Source organism: Aspergillus nidulans, chromosome VIII (assembly GCF_000011425.1).
Source record: "Aspergillus nidulans FGSC A4 chromosome VIII".
Classification (NCBI taxonomy): domain Eukaryota; kingdom Fungi; phylum Ascomycota; class Eurotiomycetes; order Eurotiales; family Aspergillaceae; genus Aspergillus; species Aspergillus nidulans.
The window spans coordinates 4,393,604-4,406,476 of record NC_066264.1 but is presented as its reverse complement, the minus strand read 5'-3'; the positions used below and the strand labels follow the sequence as shown (position 1 = coordinate 4,406,476).

Sequence of the window (12,873 nt, the reverse complement as noted above, 5' to 3'; positions counted from 1 at the left end):
CAGAGCAGCTTATGAGTTGATTACTGGGCAGGAAAAGAAAGGTCACGCAGCCCGGGAACCTTAACTTCACCATTACCAAAACTAACAACCCTACTTCTGTGTGTATCAAACATGCTCGCGAGGCCTGACGGGCGCAGTATCGTGAAGGTCCCATTCCTCTTCCAGCTCATCCGCAAGAGACGATGGCCCAACAGTCTGCTCGACAAGCCGTGGAGGGCATTTGTTCTTCATCTCCCAGCTGCCATGCCGCTCATGTCCTTTGGCTGAAGCGGTGGGAGCCTTTATTGCATCCCCCCATTGCGGATTCTTAAAGGTCAGGTCCGAATCACTTGCCATCTTGCTATCCCTCTTGAAGCCTCCAAGACCGGGATTCCGCAACCGCTTGGTGCGCAGACATAAAAAGAATCCGACAACACCGATCAGTGCTAAAACCGCGATAGTAACGACAGATCCGATAACTCCAGCAACAGCAGCACTGATTCCACCGCGGTCCTTTCGCGCCTTGCTGGCGGCCGACTGTCGTGGCAGTGGTTTTACAACCCCCGAGCAGAACACAGCGGACGAGTTACAACGACGGCACCAATCTTCGGTTGACCCTAATGCCATTCTTTGCATCTCAGCTTGGAACTCACTGAATGGGATGGCCGTATTGCTCGGGCCATGTCCAAACAGCGGATAAGGCACGAATTCAGCCCGTGTTCCATTGTGCAGGAGGAATCGAACGTAGAGCTGCGCCGGGTCGGGGTACGTAGGGTATCTCTCGCTCTCCAGGCTGAACAGTTCCAGGACAAGGGACGATCCTGGACGCGGCAGGGACGAAGTAAAGTTTGGACTTGTGGTGGCCAGCTGCAAAAGTGAGGTGAAGGACACAGCGGTTTGGTAGTTGCCGAACTGAAGTGTCATCTTCCCATTAGCGCCTCGGTTCTGGATGGTTGTCTCGAAAGCGTTTAGAACACTTGATGCGAGGCCTTGGCCTGCGATTGTCCGGATACCGCCGTCAACGGTTGTGCCGGATGCCGACGTGTTTCCATTCGTCGCAAAGACATATCGGCCAGCATACCAACGTGCGCGCTTGATGTCCTCTGCACTTAGACTATGTAAAAGGGATTCATTATGCACCACCTGGTAGTCCAGAAATTCGGCAATCGCGGTTGCGTTCGCATAGCTGGATGCCTTTGTATCAAAGTGACCGGACAAAGATAGAGTATGAAGACGGTTGTAAAATACTGCTGACTCTTCATAGGTCCGCCAGAACTCTTTGCTGGCAATGTACTCCAGATTTGCGGCAGCGTGCCTTGAACAAAGCGCCTGGCCGGACACCATGAGGGACTGAGGGTCTTCCGCGCCGACGGTAACAATCGAAGGGTACTGATATCCACCCAGCGGAGGAGAGATAAGAGACCCATCGGCCAATTCCAGTTGGTTGTCGAAGAAAGTGGTGTTGAACGACTCATTCAGGGGCGGGTAAACACCCTGCATGAATGCCTGGGCGGATGCGAGCACGGCCACATCAGGCGTAGAGGTGATTTTGATGTCGTCGTTGTCCACCAGATAAGGAGAGAGATTCTCGATCCTTGCATCGGGTCTATCGGCGCCGGCTTTTACAGAGACATATCGACCTCGGAATGCCGAGCCGGCTTCATGAAGTTGGTATGCTCCGTACGGTGTCAATGCCCTTGAACGCGGGAAGACTCGTGGTATGGTTTCTCCGTTGATAGTATATGCATATACTGCCCAGACCCGCGCCGTCTGGCCGCTTGCTGCAGCTGCGACAACTCCCAGAAGGCTCAGGAGTGCGAAAGACAGCCCAACCATCATGTTGCCGGTGCGGTGGGATGCATTCTTCACGTTTCTTCCGCTGGGACTGGTCGACCTAATAAGAATAAGAAGGTCGATTTACTTTCGCAAGGATATCGCGACATGACGACATGATACGGTCGTAACCATGTTCCAAGATTCAACTTACTTTGCCCTATTCCGGCTGGCGGGGTGAATTTTCCGCCGCAATCAACACGAATTAGGTCAGAGTGTAGATAGAGCCACATAGATTCCGAGCGTATTACTGTTCGGAAATCACGGGCCTGTATAGAAAATTCTGCTAATGGACTTCACTTTCGATTTCTAGGATTGTATGACGTGAAGACAGAGCAAGGTTACATTCTAACTCTCAGTAGTGGAGTTCTACCTAGCCCGGCCCGGCGCGCCCTAGATAACCCTAAATCAAAGATAATTGGCCTGCCTTCGACGTTTCTCAACGAGCTATGTCCGAAATTTTATCTTTACCAAGGTCGAAGTTTCGTAGGAACTCAGGCCCATTTTGTGCGACATGAGCTGCTTGTTCGGAACTGTATCCGCTCGTTCCAAACCGTTCCATCCGGGCAGTTGCGGAATCAGTCTTAGGACCTGATAGATGCATGAAATAGATGGACCATCCTGAACATCTCACAAACTCAAAAAAAAATTTCCAACCGTCACCTGTTATAGGCCTGGTACCGAATCTCCAACAAAACTACCGTGCTTTCTCTGGACTGAATCTTATTCACCACCACCAACCGGCCCATACTATCACTGACATTGCTCAGCAGATTAATCCACTCCGCCAGCTCAATCTCACGCTCATTTGCCAACTGCATCAGCGTCAAGTCGCGCAGTCGCGCGCTTGCTTCGACCTCGCTATGCACAGCTGAGGGTTCAGGCAAGGGCCGCGGGGTGAGAATCAGGGTCGCCGATGGGTTTGAGCGGAGGATGTCGAGATGTGAGCGGAGTTCTGCGAGGATGTGCGTTGCAAGGGAGGCGAAAGGAACTGTTGGTGAGGGAGAGGGGAGGTGTAGGATGTAGAGATTTGCTGAGGTAATGGGTTGCGGTGCTGTTGGAAGCCGGTGTTGGATCGTTATGTTGGAGGCCTGGGGTATGCTATTGGTGGTATGCGTATGGGTGTGGTTGTGGCTAGAGGCCGGTGTTGTACTGGCCGTGCTTGCAGTGAGTGCGCGAAGGTCGTCGTGTTTGTGGCTACCGCCGGGAGTTGGGGGGCGGATGGGATTGGGGTGTGCTGGTGACCAGGCAGTTGGGCCTGCTGGGGATGCGATTTGGACTGTGATGTTGATGGATGGGTAGAGGTTTGCAAGGGTTGTTGCGCGGTCGAGGGAGCGGGCGCTGACCTATAATTTGGGCAATTGGTTAGACAATCGTATGGATGATCTCAAAATGAAGATGGATTGGATGAAGTACCTCAACGACAGATATACTTCCTCTTCGAAAATGGTCCAGCCTCGACAACAGATCCGTCACTCGATCGTCGGTATCACTGGTCCCATACTGAAGAAAAGCAGGCCACTGGCGTTGAAGCTTTGGCCGTTGCTCAGACGTACTGGCGAATGTCGCTGGGTTATTTAAAGCTAGGTTGTACGCGGTCTCGTTCGGACGCAAACTCGCGCCAAATCGCTGCGTTGCAGTAGGCATCTGCAAAGCAGAAGGGGCAATGGTGCCAGCCAAAAACATCACAGCGTCAAGATAAGACGGTTTGGTGACGAAAGGAGCGGAGAGCGCGCTGTGAGCGACTTGACCGGGGTCTGGCTCATCCAGGAAGCCAGCGGTGGCTGTCATCCGGATAATACGTGAGAGATGAGTCTCTGGGACACCGGCCAGCTCAGCGACATCTTTTATGGGAACGGTGCCGGTGAGGGGAATGCAAGCGAGGACTTGGAACTCTCCGAGCCATTGTAGGCAGGCAAGCAGCTGGTTCTGAACGGCGAGGTGGTGGAGGAAGTCGGTTGGGCTGGTGAGGAGCTTCTGGAGGCCAGAAATGGTTGATAAGATCGATTGTTGGGCTCGATGCGCTTCCTTGGAAGCGCTAGAGGTGATGAGGGGTTGAGTTCTGCTGCGAGAGGCGGCATTTTGGCGAGGGCATTGCGAGATGATCGTCTTGACAGCGCTTGTGAGCTCACTGGCGTGGGTTTCAAGGTCGGATAGACTAGACATCATGTCCTGGAAGTCCCTTGACACCATATATTGGTGGGCAGTATATATTAGTAGAATCACATCAGGAAAGGTTCTGAGCTATATAAGCACAACCGATAGAGCCTGAACCTCACTCGGGATATTTCAGGCAACACAGCAGAAGAATGCATATGCAGCCGAACATGACCGCGAACAGTGAAGCAACACGAATAACGGCCTTACACAAACCCCGATGGGGAGCAAGAGGCGATTCCGACGCAGAAACTACCTTTCCTCAGTACCAAGATATATGGAACTAATTACCCGATAGGTTGTAGGCGATATTATATAGTTTATGGATATACCAGCCGTCTAACACATGATCAGACGGACCTGACCTCAACCGCTTTGTTCACCACATGACCATTCCTCTCCTCTACCTCACTCGAACCATTCGAGTTCATCACTTGGTCGTCTGCAGCGACTCCGTTCTCTTCCTTCTCAGGGGGTCCAAAGATCCCCTCTCCACCAAACTCAGTCCATCGTATATTCGGTTCAATTCCGGCAAACTTCCACTCGCCATTGATCTTGCGGTACGTCACCGTCGCTGAGCCATGACCGTGACCTTTTGCAACGACTTCTTTCATCTGAGAATCAAGGTGTTTCTGATGGGCGACTCTCATCTGATGATACCCAACTATTTTCGAGTCGTCGACCTTCTCCCATTTCATTGTTCCCACAAAGTGCTGCGTTTTGAGGAGTGGGTTACCCAAGAAGTGGGGATGAGAGACCATAGCCACGAATTCTTCGGCCGGCATCTTCTCCCAGAGCTTGTCCAAGAAGGCTCTGTAATCGATCTGGTACCGTCAGCACTGATTATATAGGACGAGACTGGGAAGCTGACGCGAAGGAAAGGGGCGATGCATTGTTTTAAGCGATCCCAGTCTTTGCTGTCGTAGCTCTCTGCCCATTCGAACAGGGCAGCTTGACAGCCCGTAATGTCTGGATGGCTATCAGTATGCACATTCAAACACTGTTCAGGGGTCCTACCTTCAAATGTTGGCTGCAGCGTCATTGTGCCGTCCCTGTTTCTCTACAAGATGGGACAAACGGAGAAAAGGTAGACTCAAAAGCAATATTTTAAGTCGATCCCAACTCACAAGACAGTGTCTAGGACGGGAAGACCATGCAAGGGTACTTCAGGTCGGTGACTTGCTAAGTACCGTATGAAGGCGGGTTTTACTTGGTCCCCGACCTTCGGTGTCCGGTACCTATATTTGAGTGGAACCCATTTCAATGCAGCCTAGATCATCAACGCAATGTGCCATTTTATTGTTCTGGCTACGACTTAGCTACTAAATCTAGCAGAACTAAGCAGCGCCTCCGTCGACGGTAATGATCTTTCCGTTCACCCACTCCGCTTCTCTACTCGCCAGAAAACCGACAACCTTTGCAATATCCACTGGAAACCCATTCCGCTTCAACGGCGATACCGTTGCCGCCATTTTTTGCAGCTCTTCCGCGCTGTGTTTTTCGCCGTTTGGAATATAATGCTGCGCCACGTCGTAAAACATGTCCGTCACCGTTCCCCCGGGGGCGACAGCATTGACGGTAATCTGCTTGTCGCCGCAGTCTTTAGCCATCACACGCACAAAGGACTCAATTGCGCCCTTGGAGCCAGAGTACACGGAGTGCCGGGGGACGCTGAACTCTTTAGCAGTGTTGGAGGACATGAGGATTATGCGGCCGTGGGTGTTGAGGTGGCGGTAAGCTTCACGCGCAACGAAGAACTGGGCGCGGGTGTTCAGACTGAAGACCCGGTCGAATTCCTCCTATGAAAAATCGTCAATACCTCAACCAGGAGTCGAATGAAAAGCGGGTTCATACCTCTGTGACCTCGCCCAGATGCCCAAAACTAACAACCCCCGCATTACTACAAACAATATCCAGGCCCCCAAAATGCGCCACTGCATCATCCATGACCCTCACAATCTCGCTCACGTTGCGGATGTTGGCTTGCAGCGCGATCGCATCGGTACCCAGCTCTTTAATCTCCTGGACTAATTTCTCAGCGGGTTCACGGGAGTTAGCGTAATTCACCACGACCTTTGCACCGAGTCGTCCTAGTTCAAGGGCCATTGCTGCGCCGATTCCCCGGCCGGAGCCAGTCACAAGGGCAACTTTGCCTTCGAGGCGGTATGGGGCGTGCGTGGTTGCGGTCATTTTTGGGAGCGCGCTGACGTTGGAATTGAGGTGGGAGGACACGAGGGAGAGACGTTGGATTGCTGGAGACATTGGTGCTTTCCTACCTACCTTATGTATCTTGCGCTCAGGTTTCTTAGAAACGGATGATTAGAGCCCTAAGTTCGTAAGCACATGGTGTGCAAGGGTACGGTGCCCGAGTCTCGATCGGGATATGTAACTTGGGCGCAGGGGATAAGAGAGAGGTTTCGGTGACTTAGATGCATTATGCGAGTACGGACAGCGATGTTTTACCTGCATATAATACTATTACTTCTGCCTTGAGGATGGGCATGAGCGTGTTGCAACACGAGCTGTGAATATGTGATCAATTTGGCCCGACCAAGAGAATATAAGAGTTACCATTATTGCTGAGTAGCACTCGTTAAGTATCCATGGTTGAGAAGAATGACTTTGATATCAGTAGATCAGAATCATTGTCTCTTAATCAAGGATGAACTGCTAGCTAGGTCGCCCTACTTAGATTTTCTGGGAAATACGAATATCAAACCATTTATGAATCTAGCCTTGAGCGCCAGCTTTAAGCTCAATCACATTGCGACTGATGATATCCAAATCAATATATATTCTAAATCTTTGGAGAAAAGGTAACTAAGACCAATCACCATCCAACAAATCCTCCACTCTCTTCCCATCTGCAATATTCCTCCAAACCTCCTCCACCGTCCAAGCCCTAAACTCATGGCCCGGAGGATAGTTCGTATTCACAAACTCTCTCCCATCAAGTAAATGCGCAAACGCCTCGCCGAACTTTTCATATGCATACGCCTCCGGATCATGCTGAAAGATCCACTTAGGAAACCTTGTCCTGATCTTCGCCGGATCCTTCCAGATCGCATCCCAGTCCGTGCCCGTCTTCAGCTGAGAATTCACGAACGACATTTTTTGTGCACAAGAGACCCGCTCATACCGGAGAAGATTGTAGATCTTGGTCCCAAGATATGCACGCTGCGAGCTTCCGGCTAATTGGAGGCATGTTGCAAGCGTGATTGCGTCTTCCAAGGCCTGCGAGCCTCCGTTTCCTGAGGTAGGAATGAAGCTGTGCGCGCTGTCGCCGACTTGCACTACCCGTCCGGCAGGTGAGGTCCACTCGCGGCGAAGGTCCCGCCAGAGGAGAGGCCAATGAACAATTGCGCCTTTCGGCGCGCTTCGAATGAGCGCTAGCACAGCGGGATCCCAGTCTCCTGCACCGGAGAGCATAGCCTGCGCCACAGTCTCGGGATCTGTATCAGGCTCCCATGATTCAGTGGCTGTGCCTTCAACGATGTCATCACGGGGCGTGAATCCGAAGGAGATAATATCGTCGCCGACGAAGACACCAAGATACATGCCCGGTCCAAGCCAGTATTCCCAGATGGGTGGACTATCGCTCCATCGCTTCCGTACGAGCTCATTCTGCATTGCTAAATCTTTCGGAAATGCAGTGCGATAGATACTCAGCCCGCTTGATCTTGGAGGAACATGCTGACCGGCTATCAATATCTCTGAAGGAGATTTGAGGCCGTCCGCTGCAACGACGATATCAGCCACTCTGACCTCTGCTTCTCCTGTTGTTGCGATTATAACGCCGCCCTTGCCATCCTTTTCATCTTCAAAATAGCTCTTCACCGTCTTTCCATATTCAACGCGGAGCCCGCACCTTGCGACCTGGCGCAGGAGCATGCGGTAGAATTTCCGGCGAACCTGAGCGGGGGCAACAAATGGACCTTTGCGTGTTTCCAGGTGCTCGGGGTCATTGAACGAGGGGACGGTTGGGCCGTAAATGTGCCGTCCATCATGAGTTTCGTAGCTAACGACGGCGTGGACTTGCTCCGCTTTCATATCATGGAGCATGTCGGGCCAGTGCCGGATTATAGATACGGCAGAAGGCTGCATGACAATGATATCTCCTATCTCGAGAAAGTATAGAGTTAACTACTCGGTTTCTCATGCTCTGGGGGAATACACGAGACGTATCAACAAAATACCTGAATACACAGGTCCCTCACTCCGTTCTAGAATTCCCGCAACATCATGGCCCTTTCTCCAGCATTCTAACGCCGTCATCAGTCCACCCATTCCAGCACCGACAATGAGGACGGAGATTCCGGTCGAGGGGTGCCGAGATGGAAGACCAGAGGTAGGAGCAGTGCCATTCTCGCCGTTAACACTGCTTTCGGTAGTAGGCGTCTTTGCCCAGCGCTCTGGATCAAATTCCTGCTTGTCACTGGCGATGTTGACGGGGAAATGGGTCATTGTGACTCTCAGTGCTGGTGGTGTTTGGGGACCTGGGCCGAGTAGGTAGTGCGTTGGGTAGGGTCATTGAAGCACCGAGCCGGTGGTCTAGGGCTACCTGTGTTGATTGAGGGAGCACTAGATGATAGAAACTGTCACTGAAGCTTGGCTATTGTGCTCGATACTTTCTAGTACAACTAGTTAATATCTAGACTAGAAGATCGCAGCGGATAGAGCCATTGAAAGTCACAGACGCTGACATAACACATTTGGATTCCAACTAGGAGAGCTGATATGCTCGGGGATATAAATTTAGTTCTTGAACGGGACTGCCCAGTCCAATTGGGAACTTAATAGCCTTAATCCAAATTACCCCTCTATACGCTGGTCATAATATGGATACTATTACGGCACTGATAAGCACGGGAAAAAGACTCCGACCACTCATATGCTAGGTCTTATTGTAACAACTAAGTTGCAAATACAACGCGCGCACGAAACGCAATGGAACAGGGTATATGGATTCCGGTACGATAATGTTTGACAATCAACCCCTCCGCAATCGGTCGACAATCTCACTTGACAGGCTCCGAAGTTGAGCTCCGAGATCAACCGCCAGCCTTTCCAGCAGATGAAAAGGGAGAGAGTAATGATTGCTGTCATTGACCCCAGTGGTACTCAACCTAGCAGGCTTCCCGCCTGAGACTTGGTCTTTCAGTCGCTGATAGAGATTGCCCACTAATCGTTGAACGCGATGCAGTTCGCTGAGAACTAGCTGTGCGGCCATGCGGCCTTGATCTTCACCATCGATATTGTAGCCCCTGACAACAGCCGGTGTCCTGTCGATCTCTTCTAATGCTTGGCTGTCTTCAGATATAGGGGAGATATGCGCTACGGCGCTATACCAGGCTAGTACTTTGAAGGCAGCAAGAGTTATGATTGTGATGGTGTAGCCGTCTTCCGAGCAGGAGCACTCTATGATCTCAGTAATATCTCGTAAAGTCTGCTCATTTTTAGTGATGACTTGTTGAACTGTAGGAGGACTTGCACTGCCACTTTCACTTGAGGGAGTCACGCATGATAGTGAAGGGTTTGGAAAGAGTTCGCGCAGCAGTGTCAGTGCACGTGGGAAACAGAAACATTGCCGTGGTGTCCCAACACTGGTTACATCTGGTGTAGGAGGAACTGAAGGCGAATTTGCCGGAACGGGAGAATCCGCGAAACTGGTCTTCAAGATATTCTCTTGGAGCGTTGGTATCGGTTCTCCAGATGGGAAGAATGACGGAGGATCAGGAAAACCATCCATGACATTCGCGCTCATATCAGCTCCAGGGAAGTAATCCATGTCAGGCACATCGAGAAGCGATAGAGATATAGGCGAAGCAAGATAACCGTCGTAGTCAGGGGGCCCCAAGGTAAGAGGGCTTGTAGCTGAGGTTCCGGGGCCGGTTGATGAGAGAAGACTTGGTATACTCTCTGGATAGCTTGGTGTGCGCTGGTGATATTGATTTCTTCGGTATACTTCGAGGCTTCGGTCCTGCTGAAGAGCGTATTGCATGAGCTCTGTCGACACCTCCATGAGCTCCCTCCGATCATCATCTTTGTTGATAGACGTGGAATAGTCTGTCTTCATATTGTAGAATGACTTGAAGCTGCCTGTTTTACTGCCTTGTTTGCGACCTGCGCGCTTGCTGGCGAGATACTGACATGCTGTACCTCTTTTGACGCATCGTGAGCAAGTAGGTTTATCTTGACTGCACTTCAATTTGGACAGGGCACATGCGTGACAGCTTCCTCGCAGCTTGACTGGCGGAGTTTTGATAGCGGGGATACCTGGACCCTCTGAAGATGTCATAGTGGGAGTGAGGCGATATCAATCGGGGGATTACAGCGTGGGAAAATGAGGGGGCCCAGGCTTAAAGTAAGAGAGCATCTGCAGGAAGGATTCGACTCCATGCTCGCATGGCCACCGCTTGGTTCATTGGCTTTGATAGCACCAGGCCAGCTGCTGGATGTCAGCTTACAGTTGGATACCATTGGAGTCTCTAAACTCCATCCGGGGCCTGAGCTGATGCCCAGAGTGGGATCCGGGAAACAGCCCCTGGCAATGCTCATGATCCTTTTGTTTCGGGCGGGTCAAGTCTTGCTGTCCCCGACAGTGATGGTGATCAGCCAGAGTGGCCTGGGAGCCGCAATCCATTCATATGCACTATAGTGCTAGCAACAACCGATTTTATCATGCATTTGCCGGAGTCAGGTCTCGGATTTAACGGAGGAGAAGGACTTTGCTCATCGCAGTTAATCCCATTCGACCGATAACTCCATCTCAACGAAACTATAAATCAAGCATTAACCAAGCCAGGCGCCCTACTCGTACCTACTTCGGAGACGAGTACAGATGTACGCTTACGGGTAACGGAATAGATGTGGAGACTTTCGGACCCAGGTTAACCGGCCCCCACGTCGTTCCCGGTGACCGACATCACCGCCGCTGTCCGGTCATTAGCAGTTGTCATCGCAAAAGGCGATTCGAAGATGACCGCTTCATCAACGGGAAACCGGATAGGAAACTTTCAAAAAGCCAACGGGAATGTTTGGAATCCGCAAAAGAGAGGGTCGGAAGGTATCTCGCGTGGCTTGCTCAGTGCCGTTGAGCTGATCGGAAACTATCCATAGTATAACCCAATCGGCTAGTACTGCACTGCAGATCCACCCGCAACTATCGGCACGCTATTCGCAACCGGTCTTAGTCCAGCTTAGCGGGCATGCTAAATTCGACCTTATTTTGTCGTCACTCGTCACTTTGGCAGAGTTCGGGGTGGTATAGCCCGTCAAGAATGGGTTTATGGAATTTGTCTGTTGCCTCGTGTCGCAGAAAGCAGTTCCCCTGTCAACGGCGCATATCTGAAGTAGAGACGGCCTAGCCATCGTCTTATCTACTTCGGCTACAACGCGCAATTGGACGCTCACGGTCTATCTGTTGACACGAACCGATCAGCTTGGTCATCAATACAGTGTATATGGTGAATAGTAGAGTCGAGACTGCGAGCAGTTGACGGTTAGATGTGTATTACCGTACGTCGATGAATCCACGCCAAGGACAAAGACGCGCGTCAACAGAGGACTGAAGTAGACTGTAATCTGCGTTTAGTTGATAATCTTAGAGTGACAATCTAGGCAGCAGCAAAATCGTTTGATAAATCTAGTGAACAGGTTGTCGGCAATCGTAGAAATCCGTTTAATGTGTTGTTGGAGAGCGAAGGTGGAGTATGAAAGAAAGTGAAAGCTTCAGGCTTGGCATCCCAACCTCACTCCATCCAATGCCTCGCTTAACTAAAGCACTCCTACTCCAAACCATCGTTTTACACCTCCTCGCATTTCGAATGCTACCTTGCCATCCTCTGCCAGTTTGCGTAACACTTCGTCGATAAACGGCTCCAATGCCATCTTGCGAACCTCCTCGTCGATTCCATCTCCATGCACCAGCACCACTAGCTCTTTAACCGTAACAGCTAGCCTTCTTACCTTGTCCCGTGCGTCTGGACTCCTTGTTGATCCTGTCCAGTGTCAAAAGGACCTGCTTCTCTCGTCTCATTTTCTGCGCTAGTTCACCAGCAATCTTCGCGGGAAGGTTGGTGATCACGTCGCCATGGGCGGGGTAGCCAACCGCACAATGGTGTGAATTCAGCTTTCGAAGAGTCTCCATATAAACACCTAGCTCTTCAACTGCACTGGTGCCGTGGCCAAGAACGTTGTCTCCGGTGAACATGGCATTTTCCTCCTCGAGGATGAAGCACATATGGTCATGCGAGTGCCCTGGGCCATGCACTGCTCGAATAGTAGCGCCCTCGACACGAAAGACTTGGCCGTCGTCAATTGGCTGTTGGTCGCTGCCAGGGGAGTTCTTGTATATGGCGCCGGCAAGATTAGGGTAAAGACGAAGGAGATCCGGAACTCCTCCGGTATGATCACCATGCCAGTGCGAGAGGAACACGTGCGACAAGGAGATCGAGCGTTCTTTGAGGGTAGCATCGAGGATGTCTGCCCATTCCGGAATTCCCTGGCCGGTATCGATGATGAGTCTTTGCGGTCCGGTGCCGACAATATATGTGTTTGTCCCCTGCAAAGTGAACTGCGCAGAATTCGTTAGCTAGAAAAGAGGCCGATTCGGGGCATTTACCTTCCCAGCGTTCTGCCCCAGGACACGGATAACTCGAGGACTGAGCTGCTCTACATCCGCAAGTTGCGGCAAGTGCTTTAGCTGGGCGGAAAGGTAATCCTCAAACGCACATATGTTGAGAGCTTTGTTGATTTGTTTGTACCCGCCTTTATGCTGCTGCGGCTGAGCCATTGTGTCTGGTTAGAAAATGCACAACCCCAAGTCTAGCCGATGCTTTTGCACCTTATTGAGAGCAGTGGAAAAAAGCTGGAATCATCTGGGACATATCAAGCTGAACTGGG

General features: G+C 51.3%; 7 protein-coding genes across 7 annotated transcripts, besides 1 other annotated feature; all 7 read right to left on the bottom strand.

Moving 5' to 3' along the window:
• Positions 1-12,873: part of a sequence feature (contig 1.5 561..450355(-1)) that runs on past both edges of the window.
• ANIA_10039 (uncharacterized protein) lies at positions 49-1,818 on the bottom strand (the record flags this gene model as incomplete). Its single annotated transcript, XM_050611051.1, has 1 exon — positions 49-1,818. The coding sequence occupies one exon, from the start codon at positions 1,816-1,818 to the stop codon at positions 106-108; it is 1,713 nt and encodes a 570-aa protein (XP_050469319.1). The 3' UTR covers positions 49-105.
• On the bottom strand, positions 2,472-3,981 carry ANIA_10021 (uncharacterized protein; the record flags this gene model as incomplete). Its single annotated transcript, XM_652657.2, has 2 exons — positions 2,472-3,158; positions 3,229-3,981. 2 exons carry the CDS (start codon positions 3,979-3,981, stop codon positions 2,472-2,474), a joined length of 1,440 nt encoding a protein of 479 aa, XP_657749.2.
• On the bottom strand, positions 4,320-5,011 carry arp1 (scytalone dehydratase arp1; the record flags this gene model as incomplete). Its single annotated transcript, XM_050611050.1, has 2 exons — positions 4,320-4,793; positions 4,841-5,011. The coding sequence occupies 2 exons, from the start codon at positions 5,009-5,011 to the stop codon at positions 4,320-4,322; spliced, it is 645 nt and encodes a 214-aa protein (XP_050469318.1).
• ANIA_00146 (2,4-dienoyl-CoA reductase (NADPH) mdpC) lies at positions 5,307-6,159 on the bottom strand (the record flags this gene model as incomplete). The annotated part of the gene is made up of 2 exons (XM_652658.1): positions 5,307-5,768; positions 5,824-6,159. 2 exons carry the CDS (start codon positions 6,157-6,159, stop codon positions 5,307-5,309), a joined length of 798 nt encoding a protein of 265 aa, XP_657750.1.
• ANIA_00147 (protein mdpD) lies at positions 6,790-8,433 on the bottom strand (the record flags this gene model as incomplete). The annotated part of the gene is made up of 2 exons (XM_652659.1): positions 6,790-8,087; positions 8,166-8,433. 2 exons carry the CDS (start codon positions 8,431-8,433, stop codon positions 6,790-6,792), a joined length of 1,566 nt encoding a protein of 521 aa, XP_657751.1.
• ANIA_00148 (protein mdpE) lies at positions 8,960-10,267 on the bottom strand (the record flags this gene model as incomplete). Its single annotated transcript, XM_652660.1, has 1 exon — positions 8,960-10,267. One exon carries the CDS (start codon positions 10,265-10,267, stop codon positions 8,960-8,962), a length of 1,308 nt encoding a protein of 435 aa, XP_657752.1.
• tpcB (metallo-beta-lactamase type thioesterase mdpF) lies at positions 11,746-12,763 on the bottom strand (the record flags this gene model as incomplete). Its single annotated transcript, XM_652661.1, has 3 exons — positions 11,746-11,903; positions 11,938-12,532; positions 12,593-12,763. 3 exons carry the CDS (start codon positions 12,761-12,763, stop codon positions 11,746-11,748), a joined length of 924 nt encoding a protein of 307 aa, XP_657753.1.